Raw genomic sequence first — 20,921 nt, forward strand, 5'->3', positions numbered from 1 at the left:
TCGCATGCGCCTCTCGTCCCTCCAGTGGCTTCTCAGACGGTCCCGTGTCCCTTAGCTGCAGTGGACACCGGCGAGCACGCAGACAGAGTTGTGACAGAGGCTTAAAGCTACGCAGGCAGACAGCGGGATGATGAACGGGACCTGTGCTGCTGGGTTTGGGGTTGCCTTGTGTTTTGCATCAGGCTCTCTGCGTGAGGCTGCAGGGAGAGGTGACGAATAAATCTGTTCCGCTGAATCAGGAGGTGCGTGTGTGTGTGAGCTCCCTCTTCACATCTCTGCCCGTGCATGTGTTTATTCATCCCCTGCTCCCTACCTCCCTCTCTCTTTCTGCAGACCAAGGGATTGTCACCAGTCACATTGTGTGCCACCCCTCCCTCTCTTATTCTCGCCCCTGCTCCTGGCCCTCACCTCCCTCTTCGTTTCTCCCAACAGCATACAGCAACAGCTGGTGAGGTCACATGGTTGTAACCCAGCTACCTCTCCGTCTCCCTCTTCTCCTGTCCCTTCTTTTTTTGTGTGTGGCATCCAATTCCACACACACAGGCAATGAAACAAATGACAAAATAACATGGGCTACAGTGTAGGCTGCATACCAGTAGATGGGAAAAGAGTGGCTAAGATCCAGTCACATCACATCAGAGTAACAGTGTTCAATAAAATCCCGAGGGCAGCAGTAATCAGTGTTGGGATCAATAATGATGACAGCAACAAGGACAACAATCACAATCAAGTACAGAGGGATCTGGTTGATCAGTGGGTGTGGGTGTCTGTGTGTGTAGGTACTTGGATCTGTCACATCAGCAGCTTTGCAGAACTGCAGTGTTACATAACAAGAGAGAGAGCAAAGGGGAGGGAGATGGAAATACAGACCAAACTGAGAGGGAGGTAAGGGGTAAATGAGGACTGCGTTCTACCTAGGTCAAGTGTCCATGGCTGACCAAGGCTTAATTTCTTCTTCTTTCTTTCTTTTTTTATTACGTTTAAAATTCTTCATCCAGGGCAGTTCACCTGAAACGCCCAAACTGTGATCTCTAAACCTGGAAATGACTAAAAATGTGGGGTTTTGGCATCGTTTCATGTTAGATCATATTTGGATGTAACTGGCACAGAATGTTAGGTCACTTTACCGCTAATGAAAATGTAATCAGATGTGTTTCGTCATGCTGCTGTGCGGTGTTGTGGGAGGAGATTCAGGATTATGGATTGGTGTCTTTGTCCGTTTGGGATTAAGGATCTATAAGTAGATCACATTAATATTTATACACACCGATATAGACAGACACTACTACGACGCTATACTACACTACATGTCAGGATGCATGTTAAAACCATCCCATGTTTTGTGGGGCATGTAAAATTTTTTAAAGCAAATAATACATCATATCAAAATGACATTTTACATAATGATTATAGCAGACACTGAATAGATATTGAAGGCTTTATTGTGAGAGAAAAAAATGATACACATGCTTAGTTCAGAAATTTCACACTACAGCATTGATCTACTGTAGATACAATAAAATCCATTAGATTTAAAATAATTCATCTATGAACAAAAAGCCACAGTCCAACAGCATCAATAAAAACAAGTCTGTGTGCAGATCGGTGAGGTGTTAAATAACCTTTTCCAAAACAAGTGCTAAACCCTATTCAGGCCATAGGTCAGCAAAAACTGATGTGCTGTGAACTTGTGTAACATCTTCTGTAATGTACTGTGCTGACACTCACATCTCTTAATGAATATTGAAATAAATGAAAGATTTACTGCATACTACCTTATATTTATGGAAACAGACCTAAAAAGGAAACATCAAACACACATACTTGGCAGTTATAAAGTGTTTCAGAAGTGGCACTGTGGGCTTACAAAGATGGTCCTCAAAACATGCATATCATCTATTTCACTGTGTGTGTGTGTGTGTGTGTGTGTGTGTGTGTGTGTGTGTGTGTGTGTGTGTGTGTGTGTGTGTGTGTGTGTGTGTGTGTGTATATATATATATATATATATATATATATATATATATATATATAAATAAAAAACTGAATTGCCAGATAAACTTGGTTATCATGATTCTGAAAACAAAACCAAAACAAAGCAAAAATGCATTACTATATACAAAGAAATGCAAACACCCCTGCCAAAACAGGAGAGAGGACACACAATAGGTGGTACATAGGCACATGTAGCAATGCAGAAATAAATATGCCTACCAATAATAAAAAAAATACACACTACGAAGATTTATAAATGTGCAGCATATTAAACTCCCTGCCCGTCCTGACTTGAAATTACCATAATGCCCCTGCTGTGCTGCAGAGAAACCCATGCTGCGCACTGGCAGTCTTATCTACTTGTAAGAGTCAGACGGGAATATAATTCCAGCAAAGCACAAAGTGACAGTGGAGTGTGGCTGAGTGTGCGTCCTGGTTTGTAGGACGTAAAAAGAACATTTCAATCAAAGGCAGTTTTTATTCAAGTCACAGTTAGAATTTAAATGCATTCGAATAAAAAAAGAATCATCATCATAGTGTGTTGTACAATTTCAATTTGTGAAAATATTGGGTTTTTTGTATTATTCAACAGGTGGATAGTAAACTGGCACATCGTGGTTGCACACAGATAACCCTGATCCCTTGTCAACATTCATGGGATAGTCCCAACCTCTATCAGGATCAGATTCCGTGGAAACTTGTTTCTCACAGTCCATCAGGGCGAAACTACTGTTGAAGCACAACTCAATTTGCCCCAAAACCTGGAAACTGTCATTCTGTCAAAACAAACAATCAAAAACATACCAATTAACAATTTAACAGCTGACATGTTAAAACTCATTTTGAAATAATTTCAGTGAACCTGAAATGTACCTTTGTTGAATGGCCACACTGGATCTTAGGTTTGACGTGGTAGAAGTTTTCTATTACTCCTTCAATGTATGAAAACTACACAGACACATCAGGAGCAAAATAAGAGAAGCTGCAGTTATGACCTTTAACTTTGTGAGGTACTTCTAACAAGATTTAAGCTGGGATTGTACAAATACAATCAAACTTACATTATAGTATTGCGGAGAAGGCGTGATGGAAAACTTCTTCAGGATGCTAAAATAACAAAAACAGACATTTCCATACATAAAATAACTGTATGCGTTTCTCTGGACTGGACTGCAGGAATCAGGTGTGCATATGTATAAACGTGTAAATATGCGAGTGGTTTGTACCTGTCCAAATCCAGTGTATGATACAGATCCAGTGCCTTGCTGAAGTATTTATGTTGGCTGTTCAGAGAAATGGCTTTGGCTGCGCACGTACCATGTTTCTTCCACTCATATTTCCTAAAGCACACAAATAAAATTATTTGGAAATGTTCATATTATCTTAAAGATTCACTGGACTGCTCAAACAGACCATGTAGCAGCATTCGTATAAGGCAGGGGTGTCAAACATGAATCCTGGGGGGCAAAGACTCCAATCCTACCACCTGGATAGCTATGATAAATATGAAGAAACGCAGAAAATTTCCTGCTGAAAAACACCTCCTTTTTGGCCAAAAGAATAGATAAACAGTTGCATGACAATTTCTGGGGGTTTTTGTTTTGTTTTGCACAACGAGTCCACAGTAAATTAAAAAAAATTGAACATTTTATGTGAATTAATAAAAACTGTGTGTAAATTAAAACAAAAAACAAAAAACATTTTGGTATCTTATTCCTCAGACTGTTTATCGGCCACTATGTAAAATTAATTTAATTAATTTCACATCCCTGAATTAAAGCAACACTAAAGTGGTAGTAGAAGTGCTCTATAGTTCCAGCAGCTCAGACATACCAGAAGTCATTAGACAAGGGATCAAACAAGTCAGGCCAACTCGTCTTCATGTCTGGGAGCAGGTCCTGAAAACATACAAGCAAAGGCATGCGTTGTTTTATTCATCACTAAAAGGTCTAAAGCATAGGTGTCAAACTCTGGCCCGCGGGCCAAATTTGGCCCACAGCCTAATTACATTTGGCCCGTGAAGCCATACCAAATTACTATCAGAGCTGGCCTACTGGTATTATACAGCTAATATATATATTGTTTAGTATTAAGCTTTGCTTGTTCCATATTCAGTTTTTTAGCAAAATGTGTTTGAGTCCATAAGAAAAGATTCATTCTTATATCTGGAGGAATAAATATATTTCAATAAATATTAACGTTAGCCAGCGACTTTGTTACAGTTTTGAATTTTGGCCCACTGTGTATTTGAGTTTGACACCCCTGGACTAAAGTATAAAAACAGGAGAAATTCACCTTTTCAAATGGTTTCTATGCTTATTTGTATTTTTTTTAGTTTTGGGTGCTTCACTTCAAAACAGCTATTTGGAGACTTGTGTATTCATTTCATGAACTAATTCCAGCTTTTTTTAATATATGCAAACTGGTATTTAAGCTTGTGTTATATTATCTTCTGTGAGTTACACTCACCTAAGAAAAAATATATTTAGAAAAAGACTCTAAATAGTGTTTTACCTCTATTTCGGAAGAGTTGAAATGCCATGAAGAATTGCAGAAAGCGCCACCATCTGGCCTGAAAAAAGAAAGATTCAAACTTCATTCACTCACAGAAAAAAGGGGATATTGACGCAAACAAATAAACAAAACAGAAACAAACAAACATAATTCAGCCAAGCAATAACAACAGTGGTAATGAATAGTTTGGCCAAAGATTTCATTTTTTCACCAAGTAAAAAACCTCATTATTCACTCAATATATACAGTATGGTGGAAAACATATAATACATCCTTGTAATCAGGAATGTATCTCACACACACACACACACACACACACACACACACACACACACACACACACACACACACACACACACACACACACACTTACCAGAATCCATGTAGTGTCCACTGGCTAATGTTGCTTTGACAGTGCTCCATCTAAAATATATAAACATTTATTTAGACAACTCTAATAATCATTCCACATCGGAAACTGAAACCACGTATTCAACGTATATACACAGTCAGGAACTTTGATGACTGATGAAATGAGGAACCCCTTTAAAGCTACAGTGTGTGTGATAAGTTGAGAAGTTGATTTGTTTTGTTGTTTTTTTAAGGTCATTTGGGGCCTGCAGTTTGTTGTGTTGTTGCGCTGTATTTTTCTTTGTAGTGGTGGATTTTTATTGCTTCCATCTTCAGTGTACATAAACGAGAGCAGCCAGAAACGCGTCTAGGGCAAACTGACATCCTGAGCAAAATGCCTAAATAACAGTACAACTAATCGAGGGTCATCGATGTTACCAAATCAGACATGCCCTTCTGACACAGTCGTGTATGTGCCATAAACCCTTATATAACACCCACAGACATGCTCAGTCAGAGAAGTTCACAAGACAGAATAATTACCAGGAAAAGTGCTTTCAAAAACCACAAAAAAGGGGATGTTCATTTTGTGTCGTCAGTTGTGGTAACTGCGTACTTGTGATCACAATGAAACTCTTACTTCGACAAAGGAGAATCTCAACACGTCCGACCAAATAGCTCGCAAAGATATCACATGATATTTGAGAACTGCAAGCTCAGTTTGTTCACTTTGCATGATAATAATTAAGCACGTTTTGAAGCTCCTACGACCAAATAAATAAATAAATATACAAACAAATGCCAAAGACTCAGATGTTGTGAATACTTAACAGGATTGCATAAATAAAAGCTTCAAATTAACTGCAAATAGCTTAAGACAAATTACAGAGCTATCAGGAATTCACTATCCTCGTATTTATTTCCAGATAAATATGAACTCTTAGGACTGTTTCAGGTCAGTATTTATGCACATATTTACAATTTTTGAATGCAACTGTACCCTAGTACATGGTGCACTTTTCCCATAAAAGCTACATCTGCCTCATAAATCACACATAAATCTACTAAAGAATGACTTGAAATGAACAAAATCTGCCTTTTGGAGACTCAGTTCAAAGCTTGACAATAGAGATGCAGTGGGATATGAGAACTGTTCTGAGGTCTGTCCTAAAGGAAGTCAACATACCCAGGATAACTTTCTGTTATCTGGTTTCACTTCCCCTAACACTAACACTCCACTTCTTCGCACGCTTTGAGGTGAAGGGACCAGAGGCAGCAGCAGCAAAAACATCGGACAGCAGCAGCCCAAGCCTCATAGTGCAGGAATATGAGGTGAGGCACACACTGAGGGCAGTGAACCCCAGGAAGGCCGCCGGACCAGATGGGGTAACCGCAAAGGTCCTAAAAGAGTGTGCAGACCAGCTGGCTGGGGTCTTCACTAAGATCTTCAACACTTCACTGTCCCAGTCCTGCATCCCGCCGTGCCTAAAGTCAGCCACAATTGTCCCACTGCCAAAGCGTACTAACATTAGCAGCCTCAACGACTACCGACCAGTTGCTCTAACACCTGTTATAATGAAGTGCTTCGAGAAACTGGTCCGACGTCACATCATGTCCTGCTTGCCACCCACACTCGACCCGCTCCAGTTCGCATACAGAGCAAACAGATCAACTGAAGATGCCATTGCTACAACGCTCCACACCACCATCTCTCACCTGGAAGTGCAGGGCCGTTACGCCAGGCTGCTCTTTGTTGACTTTAGCTCTGCTTTCAATACGATACTCCCGGACAGACTAATAGTTAAACTGCTGGAAATTGGACTTCCTTCTACCACCTGCCGCTGGATCAGAGACTTCCTCTCAGACCGTGTACAGAGAGTTAGAGTGGGGCCTCATCTTTCCTCAGCCCTCAGCCTCAACACCGGCTCTCCACAAGGCTGTGTACTGAGTCCCCTACTGTACACTCTGTACACACATGACTGTGTTAGTTCCACCCAGACAACACAGTCATCAAGTTTGCAGATGATACCACCGTGGTGGGGCTCATCTCAGGGGGAGATGAGACGGCGTACAGAGCTGAAGTTCAGAGGCTGTCAGATTGGTGTGTCGATAACAACCTGGACCTCAATACCACCAAAACAAAAGAACTGGTAGTTGACTTCAGAAGGAGGAAGTCCGAGCTGCAGCCTGTCAGCATCAACGGGGAGTGCGTGGAAAGGGTCTCCAGTTTCAAGTTTCTGGGTGTGCACATAGACACAGACCTCCAATGGAGCTCTAACACCTCTGCAGTCTTAAAGAAGGCCCAACAGTGTCTCCCCTTTCTGAGAATCCTCAGAAAAATGGACCTGAAGAAGGAGCTGCTGACCGTCTTCTACCGCTGCTCCATTGAAAGTGTGCTGACATATTGCATCGGTGTGTGGTTCTCCAGCTGCACCACAGCACACAGAAAGGCACTCCAGAGGGTCATCAACATGGCCCAAAAAATCATTGGACACCGGGTGTCCAAAAATCATTGGACACCCGGTGTCCTGGGTGCACACACCCAGGACACCGGGTGTTTAAGCTGCTGCCGTCTGGCAGGAGGTTCAGGCTGCTGAGGTCCTGAACAAACAGACTCAAGGACAGCTTTTACAACAGGGCAATAGCCCTGATCAATGTAAATAGCTGACCTGACTGGCTACCTCCCTGGACTTTTTTTTAGGGGGGAGGTAACAATGTTTAAAACAATAACAATAATAATATTTATATTTATAACAAGGTGCAATAATAATTAATGTGCAATAATAACAGTGTGCAATACACATACACTTATTCTTCTTTTTTATACCAAGTTAATATACTGTGTTGTGTTGTTTGTTGCGTTGTGATGTGTCATATTGTGTCGTGTTGTGTTATATGTAGTGCCGACGTAGGACAGTTTTCCAATTTCATTGTACTACTGTACTATGTATGACTGTGCAATGACAATAAAGAGTTATCTTATCTTATCTTAATACTCAGGCTGCGATCACATGAAGGTGGCCATTAACTTGATAGACTGTAAAACCTGGGTCAGCTTATTTACAAGTGAATGAACGGGGTGGCATTGGCACCAATCACGATCACAAACACGGACAGGCTGAGTCTACAAAGGAGAGTAAAACTAATAGAAATGTATGATGAGGTTAAAGACAATGCAGACTGAGTATAACACAGCTCACCAATCAGCAGGATTACAATTACAGTGTCTAATTCAAAAAATGAGCTGTGCAGTAGTATAGTATTAATTCTTTGAATTTTTTAAACTTCTGCATCATTACTATGACCCCTGTCCCCTCAAAATAAATAAATAAATAAATAAATAAATAAATAAATAAATAATAATAATAATAATAATAATAATAACTTGCACAATAAATGTTTAAGGAACAAATTGCACAAATATGGCTGATGGGATACAAATGAAAAAAAAAAATCATACAGATTATAATATTATTTTCATTTTTTAAATAAAAGGACTTTTCTAGCAATTGTTTCAAGGGCTTAAGGTGCAGTTGTGGTAAAACTGTTTGCAGTCAACACGAGAAAGTCATTGTGTTATGTTGTGTCTACGAGAGCTTTATTACTGATCTACCAATGAAGAAAAGACTTCAGCTGCTACTGAAAAACTAGAACACGTTCTGTATCATGTTAGATACATAGTGTTACCCAGGTAAGAAGTGATACTAACCCTGTGTTTTCATAATACTGACCTTGAAACTACTTTGATAAGCTTGAATCAAACCCAGCATACTTCAAATGTTTTGGAAAGGAACCAAAAACTAAGAATGGAACAAGTGAAATATGAGGCACTTGGCATTAAATAATGACACTTTAAATAAAATAAAAAAGTCAGTCAGCAGAGTTCAATCTGGGTGTGGCTGCCATGAGTGCACTTTTTCCTTTTTTATATAAGGTTGCTTCACTTGGAAGACAGGAACTGGTTCTGCACAACTACGATAACTAAAGGGCAATGATTTCATTAATTATACAAACTCACCGAACAGAAAGTGGTTGGCCAGTGATGGGTGAGGATCATTTTGGTCCACATGTGTCTGAAATATAGAAAGATTTCTTAAAAAACAAAAACCAAGAAAACAAATTCAGTCTATCGTTACATAAATCTATACGTTCTAATGAACCACCTCCTAAGTGTTTGTCTGTACTTACTTGGATGAAATTATGAAAGATGAGGACATGGTTAGGACCAGGCATATCAATAAGGGGTAGCAGAGCCTCATGGTTGTCCTAAAATAAAATAGCAGGTTAGTCAATAAATGGCAGCTTATATGTAAAACTAAACATCTACATTACATTTTACATATACAGTGTGGAATCAGTAAGCACGCAGCTTTGTGGATTCTGATGAAAATATGTAACTGACACACACAAACAATCAAAAAGCACAAAATAAGACAAAAATATTATCCCGGCAGTTTTTCTGTCGCTCTTCAAACAGATATAAAATGCTGTTTAAATAACTTCAAAGTTTCACAAACGTATTAATTGGGCCTGTTTGGACAGCTACTTTAATATCTGTTTGTTGTTCCTGGTATGAAAAATACAGTCGAGAGAAATGTCTATCAACACAAATATTGTTAAAAAAAATTTATATATACACACACACACACACACACACTTGTGGGTCTTTTATTGACTCAGTTTACCTATATGTGAAACTGTATTCTGATTAAGGGAACAACCTTGCCCTCAGACCAAACAAAACATTTGGAAGCCCAATGTAAAATCGTCTGGAGTCACCGCTGTTGTTAAGGAAATAAAGAAATGGCGACAGAGAACTTTTAACGACCCTTTTACTCGGTGTGATTAGATTGTTTACGGTACTAGTTTACATTAGACAAAATTAGCTACAGTAGATGCATTTGCAAAAACTATAATCCTAGCTATCGACGTTTAAAAACAATCATTTAGCGTGAAACGCCCGACTCTTTTATGTCAGCAAAAAGATCGTATTACACACACATAACATATTTTTAAAATCTCTCACCTTGCGTCAAATACGTCACAGCCGAAACTCGCAATAGTTCTCAAATGTGAAACAGTTTCCCGAACAAATAGCTTCTGTCGGTTAAAGTACTTCACACGATCTATAACAGACAGCCCATTGTTTGTTGTTTATGTTCCACATCGCGTCACTACCTACCTGTTCACTTAGCCAATCAGAAGCGATGCTCCGCTCATGCGTCATCACGCAGCAAAACCGGTGGCTTCATTTATTCTCCGGAGTCTGCCGGTGATATTTTCAAATGTGGTGCGTTGATTCAACAGTGTACAGACGTCCCTATCCTCCAGTCAAAAATATGTTGAATATATCGTCGTCATATTAGAATCACTGTACTAAAGTATTACACAGTCATTAGCATTACAACTTTTTCTGCCTCAGTGTTAACCATGAGGTTGATCATTCAGACACTGAGCTAAAGCGAAGACAAAACAGAAAGAAAGAAAAAGAAATATAGGCATATTTTGAGTTTGTACAGACACGTTTTACGGATATTATTGAGACAAAAATCAAAACAAGAACACAAAAATGAATTATTCAATCTGAGTCATTTTATTTTCTTTAAAACATATTTCTTGACAGCCTGGTGGATTGAATATGCGTGCTTATGCTAGGCTTAGAAAAAAACCGGGGAGTTTACTTCACATGTCATTTGCGACTTTGTACATTGACATCTGCTTGGGATTTTTTGACAAGTTGGCACCAGCTATGCAGAACACGAAAACGGAAGCGTGTGACAGCTAGTCTGCGGATTAAAAAGCCCAGAGTGAACACGCGAGAAAGCTGATTTACTCTGTCAGCACCAATTAATGCATGTTTTCAACAGAAATTGGTCAGTATTGGCAAAACTGTCTTCAACATAAAGTAGGTTAAATGTACTGTATACAGTACGCTTCTCCTGTTACTTTTCACTTAGCATCTAAATGAATGGGCCAGCCATAATAAATATGAGGCCCCATTATTGGCCAGTGTGTCAAACTAAAGGTATGGAAGGAACATTTCTAATTTATTTCACTCTTGTCTTTTCAGGCTGGCTGTTAAAAAGTGTTTTCCATCATAAACAGAGCCTGATTAGACTCCATATGTCTGCACTGTCTGTTTTTAGCTTTCAAAATCTGTTTTTCAGCCTCAGTGTTAACCATGATGTAGCAAAATGATCAGGGAGAGTATAGTACTAAACAACCAACAGGGGGCTCTTTTCCTACCACAAAAGCTTATGGTTTTGTTTTTACCCCCAGCACCACCACACAGATAGACACAGACACGCACACTTTTTTTCTGTAATTTCTAGACTATACTTAAGCCATTCTACTTAACTAGATGAGTCACAGAATATTTAAACAGTTATTATTATTATTTATACTGAACCATGGCTTTAGAGATTAGAGGTCAGGATAAAGGGTATTATTGACTGTCTGCTTGACATGGTGATATGTAATAATTATGAAAAAAGCAAGGACTGGTCTTTGGGAATTCATCTTTTTCATGAAGAGTTTAAAATTAAGGATTATGAAATTTGTTTGTTGCACAGGTCAGTTTTTCTTCATTTCAGGAGCTGCTGATTGATAGAAAAATTTGACCCCTGCAAATAGAACTTGTTAAAAACAGCATCTCTCCGGAAAGCATTAATCCCCAGTCACATCAATTTTAAACTGACTAGGTGTTTGTCTAAATCAGCTTTTCTTGTACTCTCATCTTTTGTTTGGCGTATTCATTCTCCTGTCTATGTCATCAGCACCACGTGAAACCACAGCCATGCCTCCCTCTCTCCGTCTTCCCTTTTTCCAAATGTGACTTATGCTGTCCTCTCATGTGATTTTGTCTCAGATGTGAAATGTGTTTCAAAGCTCCTCCACTGTGTCAGGAATAGTCAAGCTGTAACTGTAGCTATTTTTATAAATAGACCCTGGCCAAAGTTCAGCATGTGGCACAGTGTCTTAAGACATTTCTCAGCACAGAATGGTGAAAGACCTTAGAGAGGGTCTAGTATTAACTAATATGCAGCTAAATTTAAATGTAGCTATAAACTCATGATCCACCGTATCCAGCCATTGTAATACAGAATTTAAATCTGTTTTCCTCAGTTTGAGTGTGCATGTTTTAAAAGCTCTATAATGATGCATACAGTGACACATTTTATTATTCATTAACATGTTATTGTGGCATGGTAAAACTCATTAGTTAAGTGCTACTTGAAAGCTCTCCATACTGCTGTCTAGTCTGTGGGCCTAAAAGTGCTGCTGGTGAAAGTGTGGTATTGCCCCCCCTCCCAAAACATAGCATCACTGTTGTCAGATTCTCTGCATTGTCTGTGTGCTCTCGTATACTTAAATAACTCATTATTAAGCATGCACCATTAATTTGGAATACCAAAAACAAATCGGTTGGCTTCCATTACAAAGTGTAATGAATAAACTCTATTATTCAAATAGTTTACTGGTTCCAGTAATTATGAGTCTTGAAGGATACTGGTTATATATAGGCAGCTCTGTCTCCTTTTAAGGCCTCACGGAGAAGCAGGTGGGGAACAGTTGAAGACGGGTGGTGGTTTTGTTGGCCCTGTACTTGGTTTAGGCTGACTCCCTGTGGATTCAGCTTGACAGCCGAAGTCGCTGCAAAGGGAATCTCAAGGGGTAAGAAAATCAATTTTAAATTCAGTTTTATGCTCCTCTCTCCTCTGGATCTGCAGCTTTGTTTCAAATCCAAGTATAGCTGGTGGGATCAGTGGGATGGCATAGAGAGAACAGACCGAGGCACAGCCAAGAGATGTTTCTTGCTCCTTAGTCAGAGCTATTAATGATACTCAATGTGATGAGTGATACTATATATTAATTTCATTTTATTATGAATATTAATTACTGCATTCGCGATATGTGGTGATTCATTTGGCGTGAATGAGTGACCAACAGAGGGCTGCCTGTCGGTGTGCAACGCTTGGACTTTAAATGTGTTGGTTTCATGTATACTTGAGCTCATTTATCCGCTAACAAAGATTACGCCTCAAGTTAGAAAATGTACAAGCGCTTGAGCCAATGTTGAGCTACTGTATTGTTGCTACCACTAGTTTTGCATCTAGGTAGAAGTGTTTATGGTCAGACTGGAGAAATTCAAAGGCTTGCATTGTTCTGACTGAGATCTATAAAGTTTTACAGCTACAATAGAGATGTTTGGGTGTTACGTGAGGTAACACCCACAGTATGTTTGCTAATACCAAATAGTCAGACAGTTACAGTAAGACTGTGGTTACCCATTTCAGGGAAAATATAATGACTGTAAAAGGGCAAAATACGAGTGATGGACATAAATAAAATATTGTGCTTCATTATTCAAATGAGAACGATTATTTTTGCTGTCTGGGGATAGAGGTTGGAGGCAAGGGTTTTGTTTTGTTCTTTTACTGTGGCTGACTTTCTGCTTGGAGGATTGCCTTGGGCCAATAGAAGTGATGCATACAGTGACACTGAATCTTAGCAGTGTGTTTCAAAGACATGGAAGTAGAAATGTTTTTGCCGGTGCAGCACGTCTCAGTTGCCTTCAGGGAGGGAGGCTGGGCCGCAGTATCGCTTCACGTTTCATCTGACCTTATTTCTGGTCCCTGAGGACTATGAGGTGATGCAAGGCAGTTATACTCCCCTGTGTGTGTGGATGATGTAAGACAAAGCTACTGTATTCTCTTGCCTTGAAGTCCACATCTACTCTGTTTATATGAAACACACAACAAATGAAAAGGACTTCAGATTATACACGAGACATTTCCTGAAATGTTCTTAATAATGAACGTTTTAAATAAGCTGGAGCCAGACAGCCGTAAGCAGCATGCACATAGTTGATGACACATTTAAGGATGCTGAACTGTCAGTGATACGTTTGTATGGCAACATTTTCTTTTTCTGTGTTTTTAGTGTCAGTTTTTACGTCCCTATCATCAATAATGGATTAATGCCGTGCTGTCTTAGTCACGTTACAGTAACTGGCTTCCTTTTTGTCTAATTTATTCAAATTATATTTATTGGCAATTGTTAAACACACAAGCCATTACTGCTATCAAACTGGTACCACACTCTTGGCTGCAGCTGTGCTTCAGTTGCTATTCTTATCCATACTTGTCCATGCCCTTTGTTTACATTTGTGCCCGTGTGTTCCATCAATATAGTGTCATCTTGTCAGTCCTGGAGCCGACAGTCAGCTATGTTTATGAATTTGGATGTCGGGGGAATAATGCAGACTTCAAGTTTCCAAAGTTTAGGAGTGTTTTTTTTTTCCTTTTAGGGTCGAGTAAATAAAAACATCATGCTGAAATGTAATTGGAAATGACTATTTTCAAAATTTCAAGCATCTCTTCAAGAATCGTTCAGTGTTTGTCTTTGTGATTGTATGCATCAATCTTGTAATGTGTGGTGCTGGTCCAACAGGTCAATATCTACGGCATCATCATGTCAGCGTGGATCAAACGTGGAAGTTACAACCATGAATACCACCACAAACAGAGCCAGTATGTGGTTAAAGAATATAGCAGGTACCAAGAGACTCTGTATTATTTATAGTTTTAAGTTACTTAAATTGTCCTAATAATATTACTAATATTAGATGTGTAACAGTAGTAAGGTTTTGTACAACTAAATCTGCAAATGAAGCCATGTAAGCAACAGACGGACTAACCAACATAAAGACTCTGAGGTGGTTAGTAAAAGCTTTATGAAAAGATTTCATACTTGATTAAGGAACTCCTATGAGTAAGGAAGATTTTTCATTGTAATTTTCTTGTTAACTTTATGGTGAGTTTCCTAAATTTGATTAGGTTTGATAGTGTAAATGAATAAAAAGGCTGCTACTGTAAAATCTGTCCTTAAATTAGTGATTTTTCTTATTATTAGTTACCATTTCTGTTTTCATGTCTGCTTGTGTGTATGTGTGACTCAAAAAAAGAGTACTAACAGGTACTCTGGTTGCTTTGTTCATTCTTTACTGAAACTATTTAAAAAGATTTATTATTTCCATTCCCTACTTATACTCAAAATTATATTATTTTAGATAAAACAGCCATTCCAGGTGCATTTATACCACTAAAAACAGAAGAGATGCATGAATATGTTCCCTTTCCTTCCTCATATGTTTACCCAATCTCCTTTAAAGTGCACCACAAAATTTGCATGTTTAGCTATTTTAAGGCAAATCTCTGTGTGACACAAATACTAAGAGTCACTCCCGGTCAAGGTCAAGGATAGACTCATCTCCCTGACTTAAAATGCTGCATTGCTGCTCCTGCCCCAGATGGCAGATCACCGTACCAACTGTTGTTTGTTGCTGCCAGCTTTCAAGATCCCCTTGACTTTAGGGGCTGAAGGGCACTTCTGGTGGCAGTTGTGGAATTACTTTTTGTCTGAAGGGTTTTGTTTTGTTTTTTTAAACAACAGCAATGAACAACACTGCTATGGCGTATCCATAATGTTATATACAAATAATATTACATCAGACTTTAGCCAGGATCTTATATATTTGGCAAATAAGCTGCTAAAAGTGGGAGTTGTGCAATGGCTGTGTGATTAATCAAGATCTAGGCAAGTTTAAAAAAAAAATACACACAAAAAAAATGCAGGTGTCGAGCAGTGAGGTGATAATCTGTAATTTGCCCTCTGTACAGTGTGACTCTTAAGACTCCGACAGCCGTGATCACACTGCCAGAGGGGTCATAGATTCACAGATGAGTGTATGTTGATGGCCTGTTTATAGCTTCCTGTTTAAGGTCATGTTTAGTTGTCTTTCCCCGTCCTGCATTATTCCTATAATTATTCCCTGTGTTTCAGGGACATAGACTGGGAAGCATGCATAAAATAAGTTCAGGCTAAAACCTTTCATTCTGTAGTAGTATTATAGCACTATATTTATGCTCACATTTCAGGAAGTACAATGTATGTTTGGTAGGTCAGTACTGATTTATGAGTAGAAACATGCACCATGTCCCACAGTATGGACCAAATACTATGAGGCATTTTTTAAATTACAGCTGGGAAGCCAGTGCTACTTACTGTAAGAGGTTTTTTGGCAGGGATGGTCCACATCTCAAAGTAACTGATATCTTTATTTATTTTATATTAGATGCTCAATTATCAGCTTACAGGGCTCAGGTTTATCATGGTTTTAGGAAACTGACTTATTGCTGTCATTGTCTTTAGCTCTGAGGCGATGGAGGAAAGATATGAGCACAAAACAAAAACCCGCATCCAGGAAGTGGTAAGAATCTTGTAACTGTTTTAATCAAGACTTCTATATTCGTTGTTTAACTGTCCTGTGGATTTTATTAATATTAATGCTTTATAGTACAATGGATTTTAAAATGATCTGTCATATACTGGTCTTATTGTTTGCCTGTCTAGGTAAGAACAAAATTGGATGACAAATATGTGCGTGAGGAGCCCATGATCAGGGGACCAAAGTTCCTGGTCCGACTCAGATCCCACATGGTGTTTGAAAACACTCCAGTCAAAATCTTCTGTACTGTTGAGGGCTTCCCCATGCCTGTTGTAAAATGGTAAGTCAGTCTCTACGTGATTTGTTGACTCTGACTGTCACTGTGGTCTGTATAAAATGAACTTACGTAATTTAAAAAACAAAACAAAACACCCATGCATCCAGGAGATGTAGCTTCTGACACTGAAAATCCATGATTAAGTTAAAAGTACCCACTGTCGATATATGACTACATATTTGTTAGTTTTCTTTCCATATTTTGCTACATTGTAGTACAAACCAACCACTACATTTTTGACTATTACGCTTAAGTCAGTATGCTAGCAATAGTTACTCCACTGTGTTTGTGACACACACACACACACATCATTTTTTATGTGTGGGCATGGTTGTTCTTTCATTGCTGTTTCACAGTCACTGGGAGTTCACATGCCAGTTAGGCATCAATAGACCTCTGTGATGGATGCTGAGGATCTCCCTCCTCATCTCAGGAAGGGTTTGAATAATCCCTGTAACACAGTTTATGATCTGCCTAAGAAGGAGTGACTATGCCATGGGCCCAGGGTTTGCAGCTCTGTGCCTGGTATGAAATGAGAATGCTCTCCTGATAGGCCTTGTCATAAGTGCTCTCATGTGCATATCTTAGGCTTATTCATGACTTTGCATTCCAGCAGCAGATGGCTATGAATCAACATTGAGGACAGCATATTAAGAAAACAACAAATGTAAAATCACCGAAGTCTTCATTCAATATAGACTGTAGACATTTGGCTAACGCCTTATTCCCCGTAAGCCTATTTAAGGGATAGCATTGTCTGCTCTAGTACAGACTATAATAGCAGATTTCAGAATCAGAATACTTTATTAATCCCTAATAAAATTATGTATGTATGTATTTGACAGTCTTTTAATGCTGCTGCATGTGCAGCATGTATGGCCAGTAACTTGGCTGTCCTCATAGCGACCTTGAGGAAATAGACGATCAGGATTTACAAGTTTCTACTGATTTGCATTATCACCTCACTCGCAGTTGTGCTCATAGTCTGGTCTTTGTGGAGTCAGTCACTCGGCTAGATGAGACAAGTCCGCAAGATATTTAACAACACAGTCTAATATAATTAATTACTATCCAACGTGAAAGATCTTTTTAAATTAGTGTTTGGACATAAATGTTGACATTTGCTTCTTGCCGTCTCAAATTGCACCGAAATAAGGCAGGAAGCACAGTTAAGGTCAGAAAATTCTTGTGGGTCAGTTTCTGATTGGATCTTCAGTTCACATCACATGCTGTGGGCATCAAGCTGTGTTTTTTTATGTTTACCGCTGATCTTAATGCTGATGCAGACATGAGAGTTTTGGCTCTCATGAAGTGTCATTCCCAGCTTTTTGTCTGTTGTGGTGAGGCCAAACTACAAGGTAAGAAGATGAAAAGGAAGCCAGTTTTCCAGGGTCACAGGTTTCCATAAAATCCCAAGAATAAACGTAAAAGACCATTTTGTGGTCTTGTGGATACATCATTGCATTCATACCTTTTATTACTCAATGCTTCATGAAGATAGCTATTGTTTTGCTCAATTTTAGGTATAAAGATGGAATGATCCTGGACTTGTCTTCTGGAAGATATCTGGTTGAAGCCAAAGGTGGAATCCACTCCCTGGAGATCCCAAGGTACATTAAGTTCAATAAAGGTTAGAGTTTTTGAACATATTTTTATTTATCTGCCACCAATTTACTAATAGCAGTCATCTCATGGGATTTTATATTGTAAGGTAAAGACCCCAAAAGAGAAGAAAATCCAATAATACAGCAGTCCAGCACAATAGTGGGAAAAACGTTTCCCACTATGGTGCATCTTTCTCACAAAGGGCTTTTCCTTTAACTTTGAACTTTAAGAATGGGTCACAATCTAAAACTCCCATCTCTTTCTGTCCACGTCTGTATGGCTCTCTCCCTCTCCTTGATGTTACTTTTTTAAATCTACATTTTATAAGACATCCCAACTTTTTTGGAAATGGGTTGTAGTTTGCTTGTACTTGTCTGCTTCTATGTTTTCTTAAGATGAAGTGCACTGAGTTACAAGGCCACTGGTCTCACTGCCCAAATATCGGGATTAAGAATATGTAGCGAGCCATTGGAAATCTCCTCCTCCTTAATTCTTTCAAGCCCCATGCACAAAATTAGATCAGAGATGTTTACCGTCTGTCACCTGAAGGTGTGGGCGGGCTGTGTAGTTAAAGTCAGGGGACTGGAGCTTATCCTACTCTCCCTCCAGTCTGTGGAAGCTCAGCTGTTCAAGTGCTGACCTCAGTGGTACGTGATACTCTGGGAATCTTTCAGGCCACCGCTGTTTCCTTACTTACACACTGTACAGCCAGCAGTTAATACTCCTTGGAGAAAAAACACCCATGAAGCACATCATACTCTTGAGTACTGCATTCTTACCATGACTTATGACTTTTTAAAATAGCTAAATAATTAAAATAACAGTTACCGCAAAACTTTAGCATGGCATTAAGCAGGGTTAGAAATAGACAGCAAGAAGTTATGTTATGTATAGACACCTCACGAGTCCTACACCTACACACTGTATAGCTTAAGTTATTTGCGACTTAATGAGAGTACATTCGCTGTTCTCCCCCACATTACTTCTGCAATTTATGCTAATAACATCCTCTTTCATGACTATATCAGTTTATTAATTTGTCAAGGGGTCAAAGTCTCATGTCACATGCTAAAGGTGTGACATACGATTGTGGAAAAGTGAGCGATATGAGCAGAAACAAAAAGACCACTTAAGTTTTGCAACTTGCCAGAATGGCCAAAGATCTGTAGCTACACTGCTCTAAAGAAAACAAATCCAGTAACCTCTATGTAAATATAACGTAGAGAAAGCTTAGCAGACACAGTGCTTGTGATGAACTGCATTGCAGCTCTAACATATTGGCAGATTATAAAATCCGCCCACACAGAAGATACAATTAACCCCCTGCCCTGTGACCTTGTTTCCAACTCAAAGGACTATGCACTGAGTATTCTGCAAGCATTACTTTGTTTGTCAGGTGAGATTTGGCACATGGTGTTTCCTAAAAGGAAAGCTGTGGGTCTAAACCAAAACATTCTCTGAATAAGTAAACCAAGCATTGTTAATTGAAGTGTGAATGGGGCTTTACACAATCTGTGCTCTGTCTTCTCCACTGCTGATTATCCCTGGCAACATGAAGCATTCATGTGGGGAATAATTGCTCATTTGGTGAAGTGGATTCATATACGCTGTTGGAGAAAATGCACAGTGGCAATGTGTCAGTAGAGAGCAGTTAGTCCTGTCATTGCAGATCTTCTAATATGTAGCTCACCTGCTATTTAGGCAGTTTCGGTAATTTCACAGATGACTGTAAAATCCATAAGATTGCCATGAAGTCCCAGAATTTAGCTAAGTATGCTAAGTATGACACAGTGCTCAATCACCATTTCGTTTATTCTCTAATCTGTTGCAATCTGTTGGGAAATCTTTTGATCAAAATGCAACCATTTTATGTTTATTCTGTGTTCCAGATGCTCAACTGATGATACAGCTCAGTACACTGCTATGGCTGTAAACCTCCATGGACAAGCCTCCAGTCAGGCCTCCATTATTGTGAAGAGTAAGCCATTCAATCTGATAACCAGAGGCTTTAAGTGTAAAGCAATGGACGTGCAACAGGGTTGCACACGCTGACTCTCATACACACACAAGCCAACCCCCAAACTCTAGACCAGATGCAAGAACGTAAACATTTGTTTATAGTTTAGTGTTGCTAACTGACTTAGCCAAAGTACCAAAACACCCCAAGTCTGCCACCCATTCGCACGATCTACCACTCTGTTGCTACGATCCATAGCTTGCCTCAGTCGACTCAATAAAGACTTTGTGAAACCAGTGCTATACTTGCGACACTGAGAGGTTAACTTACATCAGGGACTGTACACTTGACAACGTGTACACAAACTCTTGATATGGAGCAGGCAACATGCCCAGACCAATCAGAAGAAACCACAGTGATGTGTGAGCAAAAGCGCCGCTTGTACTCCATAAATCAAATTCCAGTAATTATTTAATTGATGCTGCCTCACGATCATATGCTATGCCTCCAAGCAGAGAATATCCAACTTCCTTTGGTAATGATATTTCAAGTTGGGTTGATAACACTTTTGTGATTATTGTGGCAAATAACGATGAGACTGATTGCTGTAAGCAAAAAGGGAACTCTGTGACAGGAACTAGTTCTAACTAGGAAACCATGGACGTGGTTTTACAGTAGCAACCTATTAAGCACAATAATCGAAATACAATCACACCCCAAATCATAACCCACTATTCTCTAAATAGGAAGGCTAATTCACTATGGGACCATATCTTACAAAATCAACCCTAATTGTGCAAAACAGGATTTAAAACTAGCAAATTAAATCATAACTTAAACTTGGGTTAACATTTGTGTCACTTCCCCAATAAACTTCCATACAATCAGACCCCCCACCCAACACAGACACACACACACAGACCACAGGATTCTCC

The 20,921-nt window shown here is 39.2% G+C and overlaps 2 protein-coding genes across 3 annotated transcripts in view; one reads left to right on the top strand and one right to left on the bottom strand.

The window, feature by feature from the left end:
* Positions 1–1,424: 1,424 nt before the first annotated feature.
* On the bottom strand, positions 1,425–10,022 carry rnaset2 (ribonuclease T2). The gene is made up of 10 exons (XM_080885511.1): positions 9,884–10,022; positions 9,046–9,123; positions 8,876–8,930; positions 4,880–4,929; positions 4,507–4,564; positions 3,826–3,890; positions 3,219–3,332; positions 3,054–3,099; positions 2,866–2,940; positions 1,425–2,768 (listed from the first exon to the last, which is right to left on the bottom strand). Exons 2-10 carry the CDS (start codon positions 9,114–9,116, stop codon positions 2,574–2,576), a joined length of 729 nt encoding a protein of 242 aa, XP_080741637.1. The 5' UTR covers positions 9,117–9,123; positions 9,884–10,022; the 3' UTR covers positions 1,425–2,573.
* A 2,382-nt stretch (positions 10,023–12,404) lies between these two features.
* myom2b (myomesin 2b) overlaps positions 12,405–20,921 on the top strand; it is a 34,503-nt gene continuing 25,986 nt past the window's right edge. Inside the window, exons 1-6 of one of the 2 annotated variants that reach the window (XM_080884617.1) lie at positions 12,405–12,531; positions 14,311–14,414; positions 16,072–16,129; positions 16,273–16,427; positions 17,948–18,034; positions 19,919–20,007. In XM_080884617.1, coding sequence (XP_080740743.1) covers positions 14,332–14,414; positions 16,072–16,129; positions 16,273–16,427; positions 17,948–18,034; positions 19,919–20,007 — 472 coding nt within the window. In that variant the 5' untranslated portion in view covers positions 12,405–12,531; positions 14,311–14,331. Of the gene's footprint in view, positions 12,532–14,310; positions 14,415–16,071; positions 16,130–16,272; positions 16,428–17,947; positions 18,055–19,918; positions 20,008–20,921 lie in introns of those variants that run through there. The other variant, XM_080884618.1, reaches the window with a different exon arrangement.

Source organism: Rhamphochromis sp. 'chilingali' (assembly GCF_963969265.1).
Source record: "Rhamphochromis sp. 'chilingali' genome assembly, chromosome: 6".
In the NCBI taxonomy this organism is placed as follows: Eukaryota; Metazoa; Chordata; class Actinopteri; order Cichliformes; family Cichlidae; genus Rhamphochromis; species Rhamphochromis sp. 'chilingali'.

Excerpts from the sequence above, each read along its gene's own strand:
- rnaset2 (XM_080885511.1), bottom strand. The coding sequence starts at position 9,116 with ATGAGGCTCTGCTACCCCTTATTGATATGCCTGGTCCTAACCATGTCC. Across the intron at positions 3,333-3,825 it reads CCCTTGTCTAATGACTTCTG|GAAATATGAGTGGAAGAAAC; the intron begins GTATGTCTGAGC and ends TGTGTGCTTTAG. Across the intron at positions 3,100-3,218 it reads CATACACTGGATTTGGACAG|CATCCTGAAGAAGTTTTCCA; the intron begins GTACAAACCACT and ends TTGTTATTTTAG.